The sequence below is a fragment of the Gigantopelta aegis genome, chromosome 3 (assembly GCF_016097555.1).
Source record: "Gigantopelta aegis isolate Gae_Host chromosome 3, Gae_host_genome, whole genome shotgun sequence".
NCBI classification, from domain to species: domain Eukaryota; kingdom Metazoa; phylum Mollusca; class Gastropoda; order Neomphalida; family Peltospiridae; genus Gigantopelta; species Gigantopelta aegis.
The window spans coordinates 13,556,990-13,583,721 of NC_054701.1; the positions used below are offsets into that span (position 1 = coordinate 13,556,990).

General features: G+C 37.1%; 1 protein-coding gene across 10 annotated transcripts in view; it reads right to left on the bottom strand.

The window, feature by feature from the left end:
- LOC121367544 (inositol 1,4,5-trisphosphate receptor type 1-like) overlaps positions 1 to 26,732 on the bottom strand; it is a 150,958-nt gene that overhangs the window by 65,590 nt on the left and 58,636 nt on the right. For 5 of the 10 annotated variants that reach the window (XM_041491791.1, XM_041491788.1, XM_041491790.1 and 2 more), the window contains 12 exons: positions 25,816 to 25,935; positions 23,950 to 24,150; positions 21,718 to 21,813; positions 20,583 to 20,738; positions 14,512 to 14,538; positions 10,977 to 11,127; positions 10,305 to 10,443; positions 9,351 to 9,496; positions 6,688 to 6,790; positions 3,430 to 3,481; positions 2,749 to 2,914; positions 494 to 649 (listed from right to left, as the gene is read on the bottom strand). In XM_041491791.1, the coding sequence (XP_041347725.1) occupies positions 494 to 649; positions 2,749 to 2,914; positions 3,430 to 3,481; positions 6,688 to 6,790; positions 9,351 to 9,496; positions 10,305 to 10,443; positions 10,977 to 11,127; positions 14,512 to 14,538; positions 20,583 to 20,738; positions 21,718 to 21,813; positions 23,950 to 24,150; positions 25,816 to 25,935 (1,513 nt within the window). Of the gene's footprint in view, positions 1 to 493; positions 650 to 2,748; positions 2,915 to 3,429; positions 3,482 to 6,687; positions 6,791 to 7,891; positions 7,989 to 9,350; positions 9,497 to 10,304; positions 10,444 to 10,976; positions 11,128 to 14,511; positions 14,539 to 20,582; positions 20,739 to 21,717; positions 21,814 to 23,949; positions 24,151 to 25,815; positions 25,936 to 26,732 lie in introns of all 10 variants that reach the window. The other 5 variants (XM_041491792.1, XM_041491787.1, XM_041491794.1 and 2 more) reach the window with 3 other exon arrangements.

The following is a 26,732-nucleotide window of genomic DNA, read 5'->3' on the forward strand; positions in this document are numbered from 1 at the left end:
AGACAGATGGACAGAAGGATGGAGATGAAACCTATTGTACCCTCTGGTTGGACTGGAAGGGGACTTGATATATACAACTCTACCTCTTTGTCAGGTGTTAAACACTTGATATATACAACTCTACCTCTTTGTCAGGTGTTAAACACTTGATATATACAACTCTACCTCTTTGTCAGGTGTTAAACACTTCATATATACAACTCTAACTCTTTGTCAGGTGTTAAACACTTGAAATATACAACTCTACCTCTTTGTCAGGTGTTAAACACTTGAAATATACAACTCTACCTCTTTGTCAGGTGTTAAACACTTGAAATATACAACTCTACCTCTTTGTCAGGTGTTAAACACTTGAAATATACAACTCTACCTCTTTGTCAGGTGTTAAACACTTGATATATACAACTCTACCTCTTTGTCAGGTGTTAAACACTTCATATATACAACTCTAACTCTTTGTCGGGTGTTAAACACTTGAAATATACAACTCTACCTCTTTGTCAGGTGTTTTCTTCTTCTTCTTCTCCTCTCCTGGTTTACTCTTGTACACCCACAACTCGGACTTCTCAACCATCACACGCAGGTTGTCCAAGTTCTCCTTAATCTGACGGTAATTTTCTACGTCATTCGGTGTCACCAACAACTGAACCTAATTTTACAATAAATAAATAAATAAATAAAAATACCAATACAGAATTTCATTAAAGATTTTGTTATTACATGTACCTTTTATTTAAACAAAGATGTTAGTCACTGTGGTAAATATTAGCTTAAAATTAAATTTTAAATATTAATGCAGTAAGTATTACAGTTTAGTATTTTCTAAAACTTTACACCATAAGCAAGTCATAATGTAACAGATAAGCATGATCTTAAGACATGTTCCTTCATTTTTTCCATTTCAAAAACAGTTGCACGTCTCTTAGGGCTAGTCCAAAACTGATCACACTGGGGAAGGAAGGTAGGAGACAGCATATACTTATTATTTTATGCCCGGCAGTTTTCAGAAATGTTTTCTCCATGCATATATTGTGTAAATAAAATTTTATTTTGTGGGTGGTTGGTTAATTAAAAAAAAGAAAGAAGAAATTTCATCTGCTCCAATGTGATCAATTCAGGATATGCCCTTAGCAAACTGTGAGCAGTCTGTTTGGTGCTGATGGTCAACCTGATTAAAAGTCTGCAAGTCTTCTTTTCACCTTCTTGAAAGAGAATGTAGTTCTTATGTTAATGTCAATGCCACTTAAAAAGCACAATATGCTTCCTGATGATCAACTTCATCTTGCTTTCCATCTTATTTTGAACAGTATTCCAAATATATTGATTTTCAAGAGCAATAATGTAAGTCAGAAACTTTATCCACATTTGTCTCAAGTCTTCACCACTTCTGTTAATGTAACAGAAAAATCAACCTTTCACTGAGGAGATTTGAATTACAGACTCTTAGTACAAGAATCCAGAGCTCTACCAACTGAGCTAATAGGGAAATTCCCACTAGTTAGTGCCAGTAGGAGTACTTTATACCAACACTACTACATACTCCCTCCACCTCTCAAGTGAAGCTATGTGCCAGAACTGTGGGACATGGACAGCTGAATTGTTCCGGGTCCTAACTGGGTTACAATTATATTCTTGTGTTAAGAACACACCCAGTCCATACATCGGATCAAAATTTAACAGAAAAATCAACCTCCACTGAGGGGATTCGAAATACAGACTCTCAGTATGAGAGTTCAGTGCTCTACCAACTGAGCTAATGGTTTAGGGGAAATTCCCCTAACTACTGACAGTAGGAGTACTTTATACCAATATTACTACATTAAAGTTAAACCGTAAGTCTAATTAGGAGTCTCATTTTAAGAATATATTCTAGAACTCCCTATTTATTTTAAAGCCTTTGCTTCCAATTAAAATTTTAAAAGTAAAGATTGCTTTGCACTCCAAAAAATGAATTTCAAGGCTTGGCCTTAGATTAACAACTGCAGATTTCAATGTGAATCAAGGGGTCTGGTCCTACCCTCCTCCCGGCAAAACACATTTTGTCCACTAGGTCTTATTTCACAGTGCATTCACCGCTAATTATATCATTTCCATTTTTGAGTACTTGCATGAAGACCCCACCCCTGCCATACACAAAATCCCGAATCCCCACCTGTGATTGCTATAAACATCTATTGTCCGGTTTGGAAGGTCTACCTGTTGGAAAGTCTGCAGAACTTCTTAGGCTGATTGAACAGCAGCTGATACTATGGTCTATGCATGTCTACTGTCTGGAGTGGATGGTCTACCTGTTTGAAAGTCTGCAGAACTTCTCGGTGTTGACTGAATACCAGCTGATACTATGCTTACTATGAATGTTTTCTGTCTGGAGTGGATGGTCTACCTGTTTGAAAGTCTGCAGAACTTCTCGGTGTTGACTGAATACCAGCTGATACTATGCTTACTATGAATGTCTTCTGTCTGGAGTGGATGGTCTACCTGTTTGAAAGTCTGCAGAACTTCTCGGTGTTGACTGAATACCAGCTGATACTATGCTTACTATGAATGTTTTCTGTCTGGAGTGGATGGTCTACCTGTTTGAAAGTCTGCAGAACTTCTCGGCGTTGACTGAATACCAGCTGATACTATGCTTACTATAAATGTCTTCTGTCTGGAGTGGACAGTCTACCTGTTTGAAAGTCTGCAGTACTTCTTGGCGCTGACACTATGATTACTATGAATATCTACAGTCTGATTTGGATGGTCTACCTGTTTGAAAGTCTGCAGGACTTCTTGGCGCTGACTGAAGTGGCGGAACAGCAGCTGGAGGGCCCCGGACACCAGAGCCGGGTAGTTGTGCATGACGAGGTTCAGCAGAACGCGGAGGAACATCTTCCCACTCTGTCCATCGAGGTCGAGCTCAGCCGTTTTTGCACTAAAACAAAACAGGGACCGTCAGTGTTAATGTGGGCAGAAAATCACATTGAAAAAAGAAAAGAAAAAATAAGAAAGAAAAAATGTTTGCAGTAAATTAAAAAGTAGTGGATTACTGCAGATTTTTTTAGAAGTTTGAGTTATGCTAAAATATGGAATTCTAAAGGATTTTCTTCTTCTCTCTGTCTGTCCCTTCCACCATCCTTCTCTGTCTCCCCATCCTTCCTCTATCTTTCCCTCCCCTTCTCTCTCCATCTCCCTCTCTGTCTGTCTATCTCTGTCAAATTATTTCAGTTTCCTTTGACGGAAAAAACAACCTAGAAGTGTTTTGAAAATAACATTAAAAAAACCCACACTAATTTTGGGCACAATTTAAAAACCCCAATTGGTACAGAAATAAATAGATTGTAGTAAGAGAATACCATTTACTGCTGGGAAGGACTATAAAGAGATTAATATTTTCTTAATTATTTTAATATTCTTTTAAAAGTTTTAAACAGAATAAACAGTGTCTACCTTCCACCAAAGATGTCCTCAGCATGGGTAGCAATACTTTCTAAATCAAGACCTACAACAAAATGTCAGACATATCTTCAATTACTGCATGTCAAACAAAGTTTACTGTTTAGAAGGCAATATATAGTGGTATATAAAAGTACAAAGATAAAACTTATTGACAAAATGTTATTCTGTAACAAAACATTACATTAACACAGTAAAAAACAATTTATGCTGAAAATGGCTGTGCGGATTTGTACACATTTTTTAAACAGAGATTGATTAATAAAATATTAATATGAAATACATGATATATAAGTAGTTTCATAATATCTTTGTAGAGACTAAAAACCTTTTAATTGAATTTTACAAATAACAAATAACTACTCACAAACTATTTAATTAATTTTTGTTTACTGTTCTAATGCTTTGTATTAAGTTATATTAATTGAAAATACCATCAATCCCATAATGCAAAGTGATAAACATAATGCTTAAGAGTTTATTAAAAGTCACATTAAAAGGATACCAAACACATTATTCTATAAGAAATACTAATTAATTACCAGTATAAGCATATCATGTTAACTAAATTAAAAGGCCAATACATATATCTGGGGTGGATCCAGCTTTTCTGATGAGGGGGGGTCCAAGACAAAAAGGGCACCATAACATTATGAAAAGGCACTATTGAAAAATTACACACGGTTCACATGGACCATAATATAATAGTGCTAGAACAGGGACGCTGGCAGACATATTCTACAGTGTTCTATACATTGACAGAATAAATAAATTTGTAAAAAACCTAAAAATCCTAAATAAAAGGGGCACTTCTCAAATTTGAGGGGGGGTCCGGACACCTTGGACCCCCCCTCTAGATCCGCCCCAGAATATAGAAAAACTACATCTACATGATATAAGTTGAAAAAATAAAACAATGACAAAAAAAACAGGATAAAGCAAAACAAAATTTAAATCTGAAGCAAGCTATATACATTTGAAATCAAAATGTGACACCATGCATTATTATTTTTAAAAATTTGAACACAGAAACAAAGACATTTTTTGTTTTTGAACATTATAAACAAGGATGATGATGAGATGAATGGTGAAGCCACAGTATTTCAATTTCGGTATGGGACTACTTGACAGGGTCGTGCTCCACGCTTGTTGTCAGTTGAGCTATCTTGGTATCACCCGAGCCAGGGGTACACGGAACCTGCAGGTAACCATCCTCCATGTGGGGTCATACACTTGTGAGACACACCCATAATCACACCTGTGAAGTGGGTGAAACTCAGTGTATGTGGCCTTACACCTACCCATTGAGCCTAGCGGTGCACTCACTCTGGGCTGGAACCAGTACTGGCATGAAAAATCCCCCATTGCCTCAGGTGGGATACGAACCCAGCTTATTTCTTTAACAAACAGCTCTTACATGACAAAACAATTTCACCATCTTAAGGCATATATATTTTTAATATGTAATATTTATTCTAATATAAATACATATACTATTATATGGAAAATTCTCACTCCATGCATGTATTACCGATTTAAAGAAAAAACTTTCAGGGAATTTTGCTCCATGCATGCATAAAAATGTGATAACAGAAGTTTGAAACAAAAAAAATAATACATTATATACTCTTCAAAAAAAGAAACGCAAAAGGGTACAAATGGGTTATAACTCCGATTTTATGTTTCCTACCGGTTCATGCTTTGTGAATATAAGGTCATTGCATGTCCCAAACACATTCCCACGGTTACATTCGATAAAACGCAGCTACTGTACAATAAAGTTCCAAAATGTGAATATTCGCAAAAACGCAGCCACGTGCAAACCATGTCACCACTGCACGTGCGTTGTCTGCACGTGCAACATGAACACCGACAGTATAAAAGTGCTGGGTGTTCGCTTGCCTGGCCTCTGTATCTGGCCGACAGTTGACGATCCAGGACATGCCACGTCTCAGTGAACCGCAGAGAAACAATGCCATCGGCCGACTAGACGCAGGTGAATCCAGAACGGCCGTTGCCAGGGCATTCCATGTGTCCCCAAGCACCATCTCCAGACTGTGGGACTGTTACCAGCAACATGGATCAACACGTGACCTCCCTAGATCCGGTCGACCATGGGTCACTACCCCCGGGCAGGACCGCTACATCCGGGTACGCCACCTTCGGGAACGATTGACTACTGCCACCTCCACAGCCGCAGCAATACCAGGTTTGCGCAGGATATCCGACCAGACCGTACGGAACCGCCTACGTGAGGTAGGAATTCATGCCAGACGTCCAGTTCGAGGTGTCATCTTAACACCACAACACCGTCGACTCCGACTGCAGTGGTGCCAGATTCATCGACAATGGCCTCAACTGCGATGGAGACAGGTGTGGTTCAGTGACGAGTCCCGATTTCTGCTCCGACGTCATGATGGAAGATGTCGCGTGTATAGGCGTCGTGGTGAACGTTATGAGGCAAACTGTGTGCAGGAAGTGGACAGATTCGGCGGGGGTAGTATCATGGTGTGGGCAGCCATCTCACACACTGGCAGAACTGACCTGGTCCACGTGCAGGGCAACCTGAATGCCCAGATCCTCCGGCCACACATCGTTCCAGTTATGGCCAACGCCAACGCAGTGTTCCAACATGACAACGCCAGGCCTCACACAGCACGTCTCACAACGGCTTTCCTACAGAACAACAACATTAATGTCCTTCCTTGGCCATCGATATCACCGGATTTGAACCCAATTGAGCATCTATGGGACGAGTTGGACCGACGCCTCCGACAGCGACAACCACAGCCCCAGACCCTGCCCGAGCTGGCAGCAGCCTTGCAGGCCGAGTGGGCCACCATCCCCCGGGATGTCATCCGTACTCTGGTTGCTTCAATGGGCAGGCAGTGCCAGGCAGTTGTCAACACACGCGGAGGCCACACCCGGTATTGACTCCAGATGACCTTGACCTTGGTGGTGTGTCCTATCACTTACTCACAATGGACTAGAGTGAATTGTGAACAATCCTGCAACATTTGGTAATTATCGGACTCACCATTCAATAATTAAATCAATTCTCCAAATGTTACGACAATGTGGTTTTGCGTTTCTTCTTTTGAAGAGTATATTTAAAAAAACAGCAAATCATACTAACACAAAAGTGACAAAAATGGCTAAAAATGAAAATACTAAAACCAAAAAATAAATAAACTGTTTCCATGTATGTAAGAAACGTTGCAAAAATGGACACAATGTGTGCATGTCACCTACAGATCCCTATCATAGACTCGGAGCCCAACTGTGGGCAGATCTGATTCTTAAACTCGGACAGAATCCACGTAACCCGGTAGTCCAAACGCACATGCATAAGGTACTGGAATAAACATTAGAAACAGGAATACGGGTCAATAGTGAGCTGTATATCATTGTTAGTCATATTACAGAGTGTGGCACACAAAACAGCACACAACAAAGCAAGTCTTGTACTTTATTCAACTGTATCTCAAAGGTTTTCTTTATAATTAGATGTACCGTATTTGCAGTATATTAAACATAAAAAGTAATTTAAATACATATTTTATTTCTTTGAAGGCAAAAAAAAGAAGTTTGTATTATGCTAAAGTTATAAATGTATTATGTGCCGTTTTGCCATGACATGAAGTAGAGAAAAAAACAAGGAACATCAGAAATGTGTCAATGTTAAGAAGGGGTGGGTTAGGGGTGGGATATACCAGTTGTTAATGACACTGCAAAGCACATTCATATGAGTAGCCTAAAACTGTTAACACATAATACAGGAACACATACAAGATCATATTTTACTGTTTGTATAAAAAGAACAATATGCTTATTACAAAAAAAAACAAAATAAATAAATATATTTTTAACAATATACATGTATACCTGTTAACTAATAATATTTGAAAAGCCATGTCAACAATAATAACAGGTCTCTCTTTTTACACAACAAAAGCTTAATATATCACTAAAGATTGTTTTGTTTTTTAATTTATGATTTATGAAAAATTGATGAAACTTTATATTTGAAAAACTGTGCTAATAGTACTACGGTTAATATCAATATCAGTCCAGTGTAAGATTCAATTTGTTTTAATGAATATCCAGGTTGAACTCGTGTGAGTGTTGGAGAAAGGGTCCAAATGGGTGAGACTGTAGCAAAATTAGTGAGACTTGGCTGATCTGTACCTGTGGAGAAATACACATAAAATATCCCTTGCAGCTACATGTAATTAATAAACCTATAAGTAGCAGGAGTGGATTTATCCAGGAAACACTTAAAATCTAGAGATACATGTACAAAAAAAATTAATGTTAATTATAGCACCTGCTAAATTATTCAAGTATTATTTGCTGCATTCATTTATGTTGTTGTACTTGTTCCAGATTATGTGTACATACTAGTGTTAATATGATGATAACAGTGAATATCTGTTATTAACTGATAAACCATTACCAGGAGAACTTTGAGGATTGGAACTTTCATCATGTTCCTTTTTGAATATAGACAGCAGGCATGTAATTCGGTAATCCAGACGAACATTCAAAATAAACTGAAACAAAACAACAAACAAAAAATCTACACCTACATGTATATACTTATCCTCGGATACCAACAGCAGAAAAATACAAATTAAAACAAATCTCTACAAATAAAATAAAAATAACTTTTAAATAAATACATGGAACAAACATATTTAAAACCAAATAAAACAAGACAAATACAGTAATGTTTTAAATAAATCAAACAAAAACAACCATAAAGTAAATCTAAAAATTGAAAAACAAACACCAAATAATAAAATAAAATAAAATAAAATAAAATAAAATCCAAACTTGATGTTTTAAACAATGTGCAAATGAAATAACTGTTTGCATAATTTTCAGAAGACTGCAGTAATCACAAGACTTAGTCAACAAGACAAATATAACTAAATTTGGAAATCACTCTATGGCACTGCTTAGCTGCTGTAATAATTACACAAAATTAATTAATTAGCATTTACATTAAGGCCACACTTAATGTATTTTTAGAGGGTGGGTTGGGGGGGGGGGGGGAGGGATTTGTGGACAGATTAGTAAATGTAGCTAAAATATATATTCTTAAGAAAACTAAATATGCAAATATGATAATGCTGATTAAAATTAAGATGAACTTATATGCTACAAACTACTGCAAAACAATTTTAATTGCAAAGCACAATATAGGTTAATAATAATAGTTACAAATGGAATATATGGAACATACTTAGAGAACATATACACATAAAATGTGTATTGTGATTAATATCATATAAACAGGAAAAAATAAATTATCCATGAAATTTGAACAGACTATCAAAATGAAGTAACCTACACTCTATTTTTTTTTATATAATACTGTTTAATTGTAATTATCAAGGTTTCTGCCAGAAGATACGAAGGGTAAAATTACACACTCTAAAATCTTGGAAATCAATGGATATATTTTTATAATTTTTATACAGATGATAAGAGAATTGCTGTTTAAAATGTGTGAAAATACATGAAATGCAGCGTCCAATTTCAAAATATGTCAAACCTGTAACCACCTAGTTGTGGCACTTATGATCTGCTTTATTTTTATTACATATTCTCAACTTATTTTCTGGCAGAACACCGGATTATGACCCATGGGTCTCAATGTTTACAAACAAATTAATTAAGTAATAATTGTTGTCCAAAATTCTTTTCTACATCTTATGGCTACCATGTATCAAAATATTTATTATTCTGACCAGGTATGACTCTGTAAAATAGTATAGATTATAATAGTTTCTGTTTTCTAAAATACATTTAGTTTATTTTCAAAACTGTCTGCCAAGCAAAGAGTACCAATTAATTACATGATAATGATAAACATGTCAAGAAAATAGGGAGTCAGGGTTCATTTCTACCTTGAGTATTTCTATAATTTTAAGCTTGGTATCCATGACGATGATGTCCTCCTCTTCCTTCTTTTTCTTCCTGGCTGCGAGGCTGGCAATGTCTTGAACCATCAGCTTGTGACCAGGCTCAGATAAAGAATTCTCATCCATCACACCTACAAGTAAGACAATGAGGAAATTAATACAGGTTACTAATCAGAAGCCTGGACACACTTTATTCACCACAATATCTATAAACAACATAGGAGGAAATGAAGTCAACCTCAGCACCTTATTTAAGAGGTAGTTTGTATCGTAAATGATATCACCACCAACTGGTCAAAATTCTAAAGTCAGAAATGGAACAATAATAATAATAATAATAATGATAATGAAGAAGAAGATGAAAAAGATGATAATGATGATGCTACCAATGATTTTTCTTGCCCACTGGACTGCATTGGATAGCTTTTGCATGATGCTAGCTAAATCTGTCTAGCACCCCAGTGTTAGATGATATCTAAATATGCCTGACGTCATAACTATTTTTTTTACGACAATTGATGTCATAACTCACATATTTTCGGAATTTTGTTTGCCATTTCACGTTGTATCATTATTTTAAAAATATTGTAAAGTTGTTATATTTTTATCTCGTTGTTAATGGACTATATTTTTTCGCACATGATTAATTGAGTTTGTAGGTGAAATGTTTATGAATTGTTCTACAATAAACAAATCGTAGCTTAAAACATTAATGTTTTGTTACTGTAATTAAATGGGCAACAAAAAGAATCAATCATCATTGTGAGGTGTAGATGAGGCAATTCCAACTCTTGGGACAAAATGTTGTTTTTTTGTAAGGGCCTCATTAAACCTTGGCCCTCACAAAAAAACATTTTGTCCCTCAGGTTGGAATTGCCTATCTACGCCTCACAAAGGTGATACATTCTATTAATACATGATTAGATTCTGCAAGCTTACTCTCTAAGATGGGAGTGAGAGCTATTCCGGACGTGTCCGGGACACAATCGAGAATGCTGAGTAGAGTCTTTGTAAGTCGCAGGAGGTCACTGAACGTGTAGAAGCCAAAGTAGATGAGTTGGCGAGCAAGATTCACAACCTGCAAGATGAAATAAAACACATACTCAATTAAAACAATCATATAGGCTTTAAAAAAGAAAGGAAAAAAAGACAGCCAGCCATTGTGCCTGGCTCATCGGACAAGTCAGACATTCAGTGAGAGGGTTAGACAGCATGGGAACCAACCGGCCACTGAGGAAGTGATAACGATTGACAGACAGACAGACTGACACATAGACACACAGACTGACACACACACACACACACACACACACACACACACACACACACACTGTACACATACACACACACACACATTCACAGACAGATGGACACCAAGTAAACTAGTGAGGCATTCAGGACCAAATACAGGCCTACACTGAAAAACAGACAATCAAACAGACAGAGGCTGATAGATTGGACAGACAGATGTGATACTATAAACTGGAGTATATGGCCGACACTGTTACCTCAAAAGTGAGTTTATTCTGTATTGTCAAAGACAGACATACAGACAGACAGGCGGGCAGATAGATATAGTAATATAAACTGGAGTACGACCGACACTATTACCTCAAAAGTGAGTTTATTCTGTTCTGGTACGGTCTCAGTCCACGTTTTGTTGACTATGTTACACAGGTAGTTCTCCACGAAGGTGATGGTCAGGGCAAACCTGTGCTTCACCTTCTCCTTCTCAGGAACCTTGCTGATTGACGACTCGTAACTGGTAAAAACACAAGTAATCATCTTAAGATGCAGTCAGAGAATTCTGTAACATGATCGTTTCTGAACACCATAATCACTAAAAACAGAATATTTCTGTTGTAATTGTTTCTAAACTCGGTAATTACTATAGAGCTAAATTTATTAAAAATTTTCACCTAACATTTATTTTAGAAGCCTGTACATTAAGTCTTATCTTAACACCTACCTTCTTGGATATTATTAAATATACATGACTGCTTAGGATATTATGACACTTCAGAATTGTACATGTACTGTTTATTTGTACAGTGAAACCTTTTAAGACCGGACCTTATGTAAACCGGAATTCCCTCAAAACAGGATGTTTTACAGAGTCCCTTTTTAAAAATCAGGACAGAACTTAACCTTTCTAAACATGAACCCTCTAAAAACTGGACATTTGTCTTGGTCCTAAGGGTGTTCACTTTTGAGGGATTTCACTGTACATGTATGTCAGAAGCAAGATAACCGCTTTGCTATTTTTTTTATTAGATGCGAAGAATTTTGTGCTAATTTGCTACAACATTCATGCAGTGTTTAGAAAATAGGGCCAGGGTTTATCAATGTAGGAATCCAGAAAAAACACCCCAAAACCTGGCAAATGTTGCAGGATCTTGAAAAATGGTTACTTTGAGGTTTTCATCAAAGAACAAAAACAGGAACAGTATTTTGGTGACACTAAAATTTGCAATTCCAGAAAACTCCAGAGATTGTTCATGCCTGGCAACCCCAAATATGATTATATTTTGAATCATACTTTCTTATTGCTTTCTTCAATATAAGTTATTATTTGTGATTTTTTCTTCTTCTGATATTCTAAAACAATAAATAAATAATAAAGACACTGAAGCATTTTTCTTCATGAAAGTACAAAGAGATATTTTTAATAATATGTAGCATGCTGAAACTATTATTGCTCTTTAATGTCTTTCTAATTCTTGGTTATGTACAAGTATGCTAAAGTTATCAAGAATCTATTTTCACTTTGTTTGCAAGAATTTCACAGCAAATATTTGTACACAATACCATGCAAATCCATGCAAGTATATGTCTGTATATTTCGTATTGTTTAAAAAAGTAATCCATGGAATTAAACATTTCATTTATCATACACCGATTCATTGAATACAGAAATAATTTGTGATTTAACCTGCAGGATTAATCCATTTCTTTAAAAAAGATTGATTTAAAAAAAATATATGAAAGAATGCAATTTAATAAAAAAAAATTTAAAATGTATTTGCATGAATATTCATAGATGCAATCATAATCAAGTTTCGTTGGTCTAGACATATACTTTGTGAGAAATGGACCTTTTGACCTGTCAACATGAAACAAAATGGGGAAGTAAATTGGTTATACTGGGTAAGCGGGTTTTTGAGGAAGTGGTTATTGTCTGGCTAGAGTTTTTTGAAGCTATCTTAGTTCTAGGATATTGAAAAACTGTCATAAAACAACATATGCCATAGCCTATGGCGGTTTTATGATATCATAGTGCTAAGATACATGTAGCTTCAAAAATATGGGTCCTGGTCAGCAATTGCTAAGTACAAAGATAAAAATAAAGTAGAGGTTACTTTAAGCATTTAATCAAAGAAAAAGAACATTTTAACTTATGAATGTTTTCCTGACATTTTGTTTCCATATGAAATGTACTTAGCAAATTCCATGCAGAATTATTAAATATATTTGATAAATAACTTCATGCGGTTAAATAGTATATATTTAAAAAGAGAAGGTCTATAGATATTGGGTATGTATATATAGTTGTGCATTAAAAGGGGAAAGAATATTAAAATAGTTCAATAAAACACATGAGTAGATATGCATTATTCTGCATATGCTATCTGCCTTGTTTGTATAACACAACTAGGAGAATAATTATCAAAATTATATTATTCTAGCATAGTTAGAAGTAGCCAAGGGGTTATCTTACTGTGCTTCAAGCTCCAACACATAGTGCAAAAATACCAAGCATTATCAATAACTGACAAACTAAACTTTCACAAAATCGCTATTTTATCTATAGTTAAGCAAAGGAAAAGTTGCATGTGGAGTAAAATTCAAAAGTACTATTTGTCAACTTCTTTATTTAGAATATCCTAACATAAAACTGCATACTTGTACTACACTACAAAAGACCAATTTTTATAGCACCCTAGTGAACATTTCTTTTTTCTGTCTTATTATTAGAAAGTATGTACATGTATAGTGTTATTTTGCTTAAGGAGGCTTTCTTATTATGCTATTGGTTATGCCGATTTATTGCATATGGTCAAATCGTACTGTGAGAACCCTAAATCAGAACAACTTTAGTCTAATATGTTCAAATTTTTGTAGGGCCTACAAATCACATGTGACAAGTCGGTGCGACTAATCGCATAATGAGAACACTGCTTTATAACCAGAACATTGCAAGAAAATTTCTTATAATCAAGACATTGTTGGGACATTGAATTGTGCAATAATACTAGGTTCATTTGTGTCCATTTCCAACAGACGGGATACGGCAACGACTTTTAACTCTTAAGTAATACTATGATTTCCAATAGACGGGATACGGCAGCGACTTTAACTCTGAAGTAATACTATGATTTCCAATAGATGGGATACAGCAGCGACTTTTAACTCTGAAGTAATACTATGATTTCCAATAGACTGATAGATACTGCAGGAACTAATAGAGAATAATACATGAGTGACTGTTAGATACCATTTATCTCACAACAAGTTCTTTTTAAAATGTATCTAACGAGAGAAAGCGAGTTTGATATGTTTTTAAACAACAAATTGTGAGATAAATGGTATTAACGGACACAAATGTATTATTCTATTTTTTTTTTACATATCCTTAAAAAACAGGTTTTAAGCAAATTTTAACATCTTTTTTAACTAAAAGTTATTTACAGCCCTTGTAGCTGACTTATGCGTCACAGACACATGACTGTCAGGTTAACTATACGTCACAGTCTAATCGATTTCCATTGTGCTGGTTTTTATTGGTGGTATGGCATTGGTGACCTTGTCATCACCTAGGAGCAGCCAGTCATAGGTCTTGAAATTGTTAACACATGTAGGTATATGTGTTAACAAGTATGTGTAATCATAAATAACACATGGTATTCTCACCAATGGGTGTGTAACAATAATGACATTTGTCTTCATTTCATATATAGACAGGATATAGCAGGGAACTGAAATGTGCAGTAATACAGTGTCCTTTTATGTTTATTTTCTATAAGCAGGATACTGCAGGGAATTGCAATATGCAGCAATAATGTGTTAATTAGTGTTAATTTCTTATAGACAGAACACAGCAGGGACATTTTGCAGCAATATTGTGTTCATTTCTTAAAATACTGACATTTCGTTAGATAACCAGAGCCTGTCCCTGAAAAATATAAAAAACAAATGAAGAATATTCTAAGACTTGCAGTTTTTTAACTTTAAAGGTCAGACTTGTAAAGTAAAGGCATTCAACCTATGCACATGTCTAACCTTTTAAGGGTCAGGCTTACAAAGTGCACTCATTCAACCTAATAAAATTTTCTAATCTTTCAAGGGTCAGACTTATAGAGCAAACTTATTTAACATAAGAAAATATCTAATATTTTAAGGGTCAGACTTATAAAGCAAACTCATTCAACCTAAGCAAATATATAATCTTTTAAGGGTCAGACTTGTGCTGTAAATCTGTTCAACCTACAGAATGAAATTCCCAATCTTTTAGGTGCCAGAGTGATAAAACAAATTTTCATATTTTCATATCTCCTAAGTTCAAGGACCATAACTCTGTGAAAAATGGGTAAATCTCCATGAAAGTCAAACTTGATCTGTAACTCTACATGATCCAGCTACAGGTATATAAACAATTTCAGATCAATCAATATCTTGAGGCATTGCCAAAAAACCCAACCCCAAAACAGTAAATAAAAACTATATACAGGACAAACAGATGGATGTACAGGCCAGGCAGATGGAAAGAAAGAAAGAAATGTTTTATTTAACGACGCACTCATTTATTTACGGTTATATGGCGTCATAAGGTTATATGGTTATAAGGACCACACAGATTCTAAGAGGAAACCCGCTGTGTCGCCACTACATGGGCTACTCTTCCGATTAGCAGCAAGGGATCTTTTATTTGCGCTTCCCACAGGCAGGATAGCACAAACCATGGCCTTTGTTGAACCAGTTATGGATCACTGGTCGGTGCAAGTGGTTTACACCTACCACTGAGCCTTGCGGAGCACTCACTCAGGGTTTGGAGTCAGTATCTGGATTAAAAATCCCATGCCTCGACTGGGATCCGAACCCAGTACCTACCAGCCTGTAGACCGATGGCCTGCCACGACACCACCGAGGCCGGTTACAGGCAGATGGAGACAAATCTATAGTCTCATTTGGTTGGACCAGTAGGGCACTAATACGGGACAAATTTGTAAGCAGTGGACGTACAAAATCTTATAATCAATTCTGTGACAGTCCTAAACAATACAATACTATGGTGAGTTTTGTACAACTAATCTTTGCTATGGATTTAGAAAATTTGTTTCTAATTTTCATTATTATTCATACTTCCCTAGTACTAGCACAACAACAATGCTATACGACCCTGAGTTATAACCTCCACTGCAGAATTATCACCCCTTGCCGGATGTATAACCTACACCCGCCCATGGGTAGACCATATATCCTCGAAATCGATTCAACAGCCATATCACGGAAATAAAACCGGTCAAACGTGTGTCGACCTTTCCAAAACCCCACACTCATGACCTTGAAAATGTCCAAAGAATCATGGAAATTAAGGGAAGCAGAAATCGCCAGAATCTCATGAGGTCGAATGGAGAAATTCCGCAGAACATGATCACCCGCCTTCTCATATGCCAGTTTGATGGTTGCAGCAATCCATCTCGACAAAGCATTCTTTGTAATGTCTCCTGGTTGGCGTGTGAAAGAGAAACAGTCTCTTAGTGTTTTGCTGGAGATTTCTAGTACGCTCCAAATAGAATTTCAAAGCCCGCACCGGACAAAGAAGTCTATCAAAATTATCCGCAGAAAGCATACGAGATAAACACCGAATGATGGCTGGAGGAAACTCTTCCCCTGGCACCTGGTTCTTAGCCATGAAAACAGGATCAGTACGTCACGTAACTGACTTGTCCGTATTGTAATCCACCAAATCATGCAAAAAAGCATGAATCTCACTAATATGAAGGCAAGCCGTTAGTGACACCAGAAACAAAGTTTTCCATGTCAAATGAAGAAGACTGGCGAATTTCAAAGGCTCGTAGGGCTTGGCTGAGTGCATGCAGAACCAGAAAAACATTCCATTTAGGCAAAATGGAAGGCTTCTCAACCGTGTTTTGCAACGACTTAAGCAAGTCATGCAACACAAGATTTGTTGAGAAATCTTGACGTCCACACTGCCTCAGAGTAGTGAAAATGGACGACCGGTGACTTCTCACTGTTTGAACCTTCAGCTGTCTTTCTTGGACAAGAGCCAGAAAGTACTCAGCTAAGTCATTAACAGTAGGCGACAAGGGATCCACATCCCTCTCAGTCGCCCAACGAATCCAAGCGCGCCAGTGACACTGGTAGACCCTCTCCGTAGACTGGCGCTTCGAAGAGGAGACGAGCTCAGCAACCCATTTAGAAAAGCCTCGGTTTCGGAGGGAAACCCCGATAACTGCGATGCGTGAAGTCGGAAAACCTCCGGCTTCGCATGCCACTCTGTCCGACGCAGTCTCTGACTGAGCAGATCGGGCATCAATGGCAACCGCACCGGCTCCTGCACTAAAAGTGACAGGAGTGGAGGAAACCAGGCTTGAGCTGCCCAACTCTGGGCTACGAGCGTGACACGACAAGGATGCTGTCTGATCTTTGCCAGAACCTTGCTAAGCAGAACCGGAGGGGGAAAGGCGTAAAAATCCAGTCCCGTCCAGTCCATGCTCAACGCATTGTACTCCAGTGCCAGTGGGTCTGGTACCGGTGATACAAACACTGGCAACTGACTGTTCAGGTGAGTGGCAAACATATTGAGTTGAGGACTAACCCACAACTGAAGAACTCGATAAGCCACCGTCCAGTGCAACATCCACTCCGTCTGAACTGGGGAACGATGACTCAAAGCGTCCGCCAAGACGTTCACGGACGAAGGAATGTGTTTGGCCGATAACCACACTCCCCAATCGTCGCACCATTCCAGAATCTCCAAAGCCGCAAGACTCAATGACAGGGATTTGGTGCCTCCCCACCGATTGAGGTACGCAACAACCGACATGTTGTCCGACCTCAACAAAATTTGACGATGTCGAATAACAGTCCTGAAATGGAGACAAGCGCGACACACTGCTTCCATCTCCAACAGGTTGATGTGACGACTCCTCTCTGAAGGAGTCCACACCCCTGACAGATGTTGGTCCAAAAGGTGTGCACCGAACCCCTCGAGGGAAGCATCGGTAAACAGGACCAACTCTGGAGAAAGTGGGTGTAAAGGAACGGCCTGGACATACACTTGTCCACATGAGATGGCCTATCAACACATGGAGCATGCGCACCGACGCACTTTGCTCCACTAGAAGATGTTACGCCAACGTCATGAAATTGTGAAGTCGCGAATCCGTTGGAAGAACGGACGCCTCCACAAGGTTGAAAACGAGATAAGTGAAAACCTACGTTGGCACCAATTCTGACTTGACCCAATTGGGAATAAACCCCAATCGGAGAATCACTAGACACTCTTGGATCGGAAGAATGAACCAAGGCCCCAATGGTATCACCAAATCCCAGCTGAGACCATCCCACACTTGGGACAAATGCCATTGAAGCGGTCTCTTGAACCGTCTGAACCGCACATTCAGCGCCGCCAGCGATTCGAGATGGCCTATCAACACATGGAGCGTTCGCACCGACGCACTTTGCTCCACCAGAAGACGTTGCGCCAATGTCATAAAATTGTGAAGTCGCGAATCCATCAGAAGAACGGACGCCTCCACAAGGTTGAAAACGAGATAAGTGAAAACCTACGTTGGCACTAATTCCGACTTGACCCAATTTGGAATAAACCCCAATCGGAGAATCATGTCGATCACGAACTCCACGCCCACGAGACATGCCATCTGTGACGCCACCGGAATTAACCAATCGTCCAGGTAATTATGCATCCGTATACCCAACAGATGTACACGCCCCACCACTGCCTTTACTACCCGATTAAAGACGTGAGGGCTTGTGGCCAATCCGAATGGCAGAACTTGAAACTCGTAAGCTCTGCCGTCGTAGAGAAACGGCGCAAGTACTTCCAAAAATCCTGATGGATTGGAACATGCAGGTAATCGATGGACACCGCCCATTCCCCCACCTGAAGCAAAGCGCGAACAGACTGAACCGTCTCCATCTTCATAGATGGAATAACGACCTAAGAATTCAGCGGCTTCAGGTTTAGAATTGGTCGCCACTCGCCATTCTTCTTCTGGGCGAAGAACAGATGGGAATAAAATCCTGGAGTGCCCAAATCTACCTCCTGGATGGCTTTCTTGTCGAGAAACTCGACAACCATCTTCTCCACAAGTACTTGTTTGTCGACAGACGGTACTGCAGGTAACCGGGGGGAGGACATCAGTGGAGGGGGTGATGAAAACGGAATTCTGTATACATTGCGGACAACCGACAAAACCCATGGGTCCAGATCTGGCAGTTCGCACCAACTTTGAACAAAATGGCACAATCTGCCCCCCACAGGAAGATCTGCTAATGGAACCTCCGTAAGCAGATGTCGATTGTCCACGCACTCTCATCCCGGCTGCTTCCCACCCGTGGGCGCCTTGCCCCGAGCGGAACCACGAAAACGTGCCGGCTTCCCCCGATAACGTCCCTGTTTTGATGAACCACGGGCATTACCCGACTGCACGCCCGAATCAGACACCACAGGGATCTGATAACTGTCAAGAAAAGTCGATTTCTTAACAGGTGGAGGCTTAAAAGTAACACACAACCAACCGGTTGGAGCCCGAGGAAGCCGTGTCAGACATTAACCCCCTGTGTAAATCACCCAAAAGACCTCGTATGACAGAGTAAAACAAAATTACAAATTAATCAACAATTTAACAATTTGACAATTTTTTTACTACAGAACTCGAACCAGACTGCAATGGAGGACTGCAGAATCAAAAATGAGGATATACGGTCTACCCATGCGCGAACTCAGGGTCGTATAGCATTGTTGTTGTGCTAATACGGTAAGTTGAATAAGACTATTGGGAATTTTGTACAGCTAATCTTTGCTATGGATTTGGGAATTTTGTACAGCTAATCTTTGCAATGGGTTTGGAGCTATCAGCAAAGAAAGCTATTAAACTTGAAGATGGGAACAAGGTGGGTAACACAAGCATATGACACATCACTTGTTAAATTCAGCAAACGGAAAACATACGTTTCTGAATGTTGAGCTTGGTGATAACTGGAAAAGTATTATATTAAATAAACAGAGTGAACTAAATATACTAAAAAAACACAAATAATATGTAACTGAATTCCATCTACTAAAGCAAATGATGTAGATTAAAATAAATCCCAATATATAAATAATTTAAAACCCCACTTTAAAACTCCTTGAACTTATAAAGTTGCATGGCACAATGACAAAATAAAAACAAATATTATTTGGTAACTGAAATACCTTATAATAAAATAATGGTGTGACTTACAATGACTTCTGATAAAATTAAATTATTAAATTGCAAGACACCATGACATAAAAGAAACACACAGAAATTATTTTGGATTCAGGGGGATGACTACATGTACACACAATATAAAAAGTGTATTTACTAGAGATATAAAAAATAAAAATAGTAGTGTACTTCAGATTATGTAGTTTATTTGGTGAGAAACACAATTTACTATGTATTTCAGTTTTCACAGTGAAGACAATCTTTAAATGCTTAGGTGCGCCAATAGACCAGACAGCATTGTGTTACTATGAGTTCTAGTATTATATAATACCACTACAACTACTCCACTAGAGACCACACTTTGATAACAAAATATATTATAATTAATAGTTATAGTCCGTCCCACAGGGAATGCATTTTTTCAAGCTATGGAATTTAATACAAGTTATTTTTTTCTGAGCCTATTATTTTCTAAATTTGTCACAAAAATAGTGAGTTTTTTTTGGTTATTTCTAAAACACTTTTACTTTTCTTCTTACGTCAAACATAACTGAACTTATTTACAAAAACCATTTTTGTAGGATGGGACGAACTATAGTTTTATTAACATTATTAAAATCACTACTACTCTACTACCGACCACACTAATAATTACTATTAGTTTAATAAATATTAATATTATCAACACCAATACTACTACTACTCTATTAATAGAAAATATTCTCATTATTGTGATTACAACTCTGTTGTAGCTTACTCGTCTATAGATATCTGTGTTGGAATCTCCGACCACAGGCGAGCGAACTTGACAGGTTTCACTTGTTCCTGAGGTTCCCGGTCTACGTGCATGTGCAACATGAGACGGCAGAATGAGGCACGGTGGTCGGCTGGGAGAAGTTCATCAGACATACACCTAGAAATAATACAGTAAATATACTGAGGGTAAGAAATATGGGAACACACAGTATTTGAGAACAAATTTAATTGACTAGTAGTCTAAGAGTAGTTATGTCTGCAGGGTTTTATTTCTAAAATTTGACTTGACACCCATGGCTTGGAAATTGGGAATTTTAGCGTTGTTTTACCAAAAATTGGGATTTGAAAAACATCTTATTAAGCCATGTTAGAATTTAAAAAGTAATGCTCTATATATGTACTTGTGTTTATTCAAATAAAAATATCTATTGTGCATTACAAAATGTTATTGGGGAGGGAAGGTTTGTCAAGTAAATGAGATTTACATTCAGATTGGGAATATTTTCCTCCAAAATTGGGAATAAAAAATGACATAGCCTCTGTAGAATGGTGGGGAATGGTGCCCATAATCAGTCTAGAAACATAGGTGATAAAACCCTGTATCTGTATAAAATACACAGATGTAATATGGAATTGAAATTGAATTTCAGTACTGCTGGACTGACTGACAGTAACATGGTTTAATATCCTTATACTGTGGATAAGGGCTTTGGTTAAAATGAATATTTGCTCTTACTATTTATGAGTCCCTTATTTATTTTTTTCCATCAGCATACATAGCCATGCATTACAGACAATTGGATGATTGATCTTTGATGATTTTTACTTGAACCACCAAGAAAATATACATATATTTTTTATTATGATGTATGATTTGTTTGAATATCCCATAAACATAATATCGATATTCAGTCAGAATTCATAATATGTTACTGTTAATCAAATACTAATGACAATTACTGTGAACATAAAATCAGGAAAACCTTTTTTGCAGTAACTTGAGAAATAGGTTTTCTTTTGGATAAAAAAACAAGGACAAACATTTTTGGGACAGCCCTAAAATTTAAAATCCTGGGAAAATCTTTAGAATTTTTATCTCTGGTAATGTTACAACTAGTAACGGATGGTACACTTACTTGAGTATAAGATCGACATCAAGCTGAGGTGATAAACTGTTGATAGCCAAATACTGACGGTCAAGGCACATGTGTGAAAACAAATCCAACTGGTGTCTGAAATAAAATACCTCTTATTTAATCTTTGAAATTGAAGTTAATGCATCAAAATGATAATACTAAATGAGCTATCTCAATTGCTGTCTACTGTGGCTGTAAATGTTTGATCAATCTAAGTACATACATGGTGTAAGCCATCTACTTTTACTCTTGTACTTCACTTTGAAATGGAGAGGCATGATCATTAGTTTGGGGATTCTCCACTGAATGTTTTCCTGTCCTAACCAGTGGACTGGTATATCAAAGGCTGTGGTATGTTCTGTCCCATCTGTGGAAGGGTGCATATAAAAAAAAAAAAAAAGGTATAAAGTTCATAACTTTATTATGTTCATATATAGTAGTTTAAGTGGTAGTTAGCAGCAATAGTGCTAGTCACAACTTTAAAATCCAGTCTCCTTGGGCAAAAGCTTGGTTCAAGTAATACACCATAACAATACCTGTAATAGTCGAGGATGTCTCATAATACACCTACACAATACCTGTAATAGTCAAGGATGTCACCTAAACAATACCTGCAATAGTCGAGGATGTCTTGAAATACACCTAAACAATACCTGTAATAGTTGAGGATGTCACCTAAACAATACCTGTAATAGTCAAGGTTGTTTCGTAATACACCTATACAATACCTGTAATAGTCGAGGATGTCACCTAAACAATACCTGTAATAGTCAAGGTTGTTTCGTAATACACCTATACAATACCTGTAATAGTCGAGGATGTCTTGTAATACACCTACACAATACCTGTAATAGTCAAGGATGTCTCGTAATACACCTACACAATACCTGTAATAGTCGAGGATGTCTCATAATACACCTACACAATACTTGTAATAGTCAAGGATGTCTTGAAATACACCTACACAATACCTGTAATAGTCGAGGATGTCACCTAAACAATACCTGTAATAGTCGAGGATGTCTCGTAATACACCTACACAATACCTGTAATAGTCAAGGATGTCTCGTAATACACCTACACAATACTTGTAATAGTCAAGGATGTCTTGAAATACACCTACACAATACCTGTAATAGTCAAGGATATCTCGTAATACACCTATACAATACCTGTAATAGTCGAGGATGTCTTGTAATACACCTACACAATACCTGTAATAGTCGAGGATGTCACCTAAACAATACCTGTAATAGTCGAGGATGTCTTGAAATACACCTACACAATACCTGTAATAGTCGAGGATGTCACCTAAACAATACCTGTAATAGTCGAGGATGTCTTGAAATACACCTACACAATACCTGTAATAGCTGAGGATGTCACCTAAACAATACCTGTAATAGTCAAGGTTGTTTCGTAATACACCTATACAATACCTGTAATAGTCGAGGATGTCTTGTAATACACCTACACAATACCTGTAATAGTCAAGGATGTCTCATAATACACCTACACAATACCTGTAATAGTCAAGGATGTCTCGTAATAACACCTACACAATACCTGTAATAGTCAAGGATGTCTCATAATACACCTACACAATACCTGTAATAGTCAAGGATGTCTCATAATACACCTACACAATACCTGTAATAGTCAAGAATGTCTTGAAATACACCTAAACAATACCTGTAAAGTCGAGGATGTCACCTAAATAATACCTGTAATAGTCAAGGTTGTTCGTAATACACCTATACAATACCTGTAATAGTCGAGGATGTCTCATAATACACCTAAACAATACCTGTAATAGTCAAGGTTGTTTCGTAATACACCTATACAATACCTGTAATAGTCAAGGATGTCTTGAAATACACCTAAACAATACCTGTAATAGTCGTGGATGTCACCTAAACAATACCTGTAATAGTCAAGGTTGTTTCGTAATACACCTAAACAATACCTGTAATAGTTGAGGATGTCACCTAAACAATACCTGTAATAGTCAAAGATGTCTGGAAATACACCTAAACAATACCTGTAAAGTCGAGGATGTCACCTAAACAATACCTGTAATAGTCAAGGTTGTTTTGTAATACACCTATACAATACCTGTAATAGTCGAGGATGTCTTGTAATACACCTAAACAATACCTGTAATAGTCAAGGATGTCACCTACACAATACCTGTAATAGTCGAGGATGTCTCGTAATACACCTATAGAATACCTGTAATAGTCGAGGATGTCTTTGTCCTCCTTAATGTTGTCGGCCGAGCCCATGGCCAGCTCATGGATGCCCTTCTCCTGGATGCCATTGTCCCAGACCAGCACCACGTCCTCCTCCTCCTCCAGTGTGATGATCGGCTCCAGAGGCTTTCCGTCAAGATCATCGCCAGCCAGTTCCATCTCTACCTGGGTCTTCACAATTCTACACAAACACAATGAAATGACAGATTTAGTGTTATAGTATCTCAGGGCGTTAAAACTGTGTCTTCACAATTCTACACAAACACAAGAAAAAGACAGTTTAAGTTTTACAGTATCTCAGGGCATTAAACTGTGTCTTCACAATTCTACACAATCACAACAAAATGACAATTTAAGTGTTACAGTATCTCAGTGCATTAAACTGTCTTCACAATTCTACACAAACACAATGAAATGACAGTTTTAGTGTTATAGTATATCTCGGCATTAAACTGTGTCTTCATAATTCTACACAAACACAATGAAATGACAGTTTTAGTGTTATAGTATATCAGGGCATTAAACTGTGTTTTCACAATTCTACACAAACACAAACACAAGGAAATGGCAGTTTAAGTGTTATAGTATATCAGGGCATTAAACTGTGTCTTCATAATTCTACACAAACACAAGGAAATGGCAGTTTAAGTGTTATAGTATATCAGGGCATTAAACTGTGTCTTCACAATTCTACACAAACACAAACACAAGGAAATGGCAGTTTAAGTGTTATAGTATATCAGGGCATTAAACTGTGTCTTCATAATTCTACACAAACACAAGGAAATGGCAGTTTAAGTGTTATAGTATATCAGGGCATTAAACTGTGTTTTCACAATTCTACACAAACACAAACACAAGGAAATGGCAGTTTAAGTGTTATAGTATATCAGGGCATTAAACTGTGTCTTCATAATTCTACACAAACACAAGGAAATGGCAGTTTAAGTGTTATAGTATATCAGGGCATTAAACTGTGTTTTCACAATTCTACACAAACACAAACACAAGGAAATGGCAGTTTAAGTGTTATAGTATATCAGGGCATTAAACTGTGTCTTCATAATTCTACACAAACACAAGGAAATGACAGTTTAAGTGTTATAGTATATCAGGGCATTAAACTGTGTCTTCATAATTCTACACAAACACAAGAAAATGGCAGTTTAAGTGTAACAGTATCTGAGGACATTCCGGTAAACAAAGAGCCACAATTTTAAAAATGATAACCACTGACCGGCACAAGTGACAACTGAAAATTTAGAAAGAACACTTTGCAACAAAGTGAATTAAACCTAAATAATCTAAAATAAGATTGTAAGAGTGTGTAGGAAAGTATTCAGGTGAAGTAGATAAGAAAAAGTGTCTTTACAATTCTAGACAAACACACAGAAATGACAGTCAAAGTGTTATGGTATCACAGGACATCAAAGTTAAGTCTTGACAATTCTATAAACCAAAAAAGGAATTTTGTAATGGAGTCCTTGGATTATAATTGAAACTGTGTCTCAACAATTCTAAAGGAATTGCGTAATGCAGCCCTTGGATAATTGAAAATGTATCTCAGCAATTCTATAATGGAAACAAGGAATTGTGTAATGGTGTCCTTGGATATCTGAAACTAAATCGTGATTTAGGATTGTGTAATGGTGTCCCTAAAAAGTAAAGCAGACATTAGTCTCTATCAAAGCTATTTATGGTTGGTCTATTTTTATTTTCAGTCAATCAGATAAAATGACAGAAATATTAATAAGTAAAGGCACCGCATGATGTTGGACAAGATATCTCGTCTGCAGTAGTCAGAAGGTTAAGACAAAGATTTTCTTTCAACTACTGGACTATCTACCTTGTTTCTATGAGGATATCCTGGTTCTCTGGACTCAACAGACACTGACAGATAAGTTCTTGTGTTACTGGAATTGCAACCTTATTACACACACACAGATCAGAGAGGTAGTCCAAAAACCTGCAACAGTACAAATACATATATAAATAAATCTCTGTGATGTTGGAATAACAAACGTATTATACACAATGTGAAATGTTAGAATATAAACCTTATTATACAAATATATAACTAGCTTATGTGTGTATTTTTAAAAGTCAGATCATCTGACTAAATATTTAACAAATTCATAGAAAAATATAATAGATTTTTCAACTTATTATACACAATGTGAAATAAGTCGATCTAATTGTGAATGGTAATGAATTATCTCCCCTTGGATGAAGGAAATTTTTATTTTCAATAAATGTGACACCTTTTATTTTTTTAAATCATAAAAAATTTATACACTAAATTCCTTAAACCTTTCAAAAAATATCTTTAGACAACCATACAAAAAACATATAATTCTTGCTTTAACCCAGTCAGGAGACCTAATTAACTTTGGAAAAAGATGTGACAGAGTACAGCCAGCAGAATTTGCTGCCAGTGCAAGACACTTATTTCAGTCAAAATGTATATCGGTGTCTCCCCAATATCATACTAATAATTCAAATCACTGAAACCAGACATTACAATGAATGGTTTTTCTAGGGGAGTGATTAACTGCTCCCCTAGGTTAGATTATGGGGAGCCACTTAACATATTATCAGTTCCAGCATTAATATTTAATCATTTAGTCATACTTTTTTTTTTTAAATTCACATGCTATGGGAAGATAAAAATTACTCTCCTTGAACTAGTCTCAGGGGAGCGACGGGTAGCCTGAGGATTAACTCCCCTTAAACAGTAAGTAGGCTGCAAATTTATTGGGATTC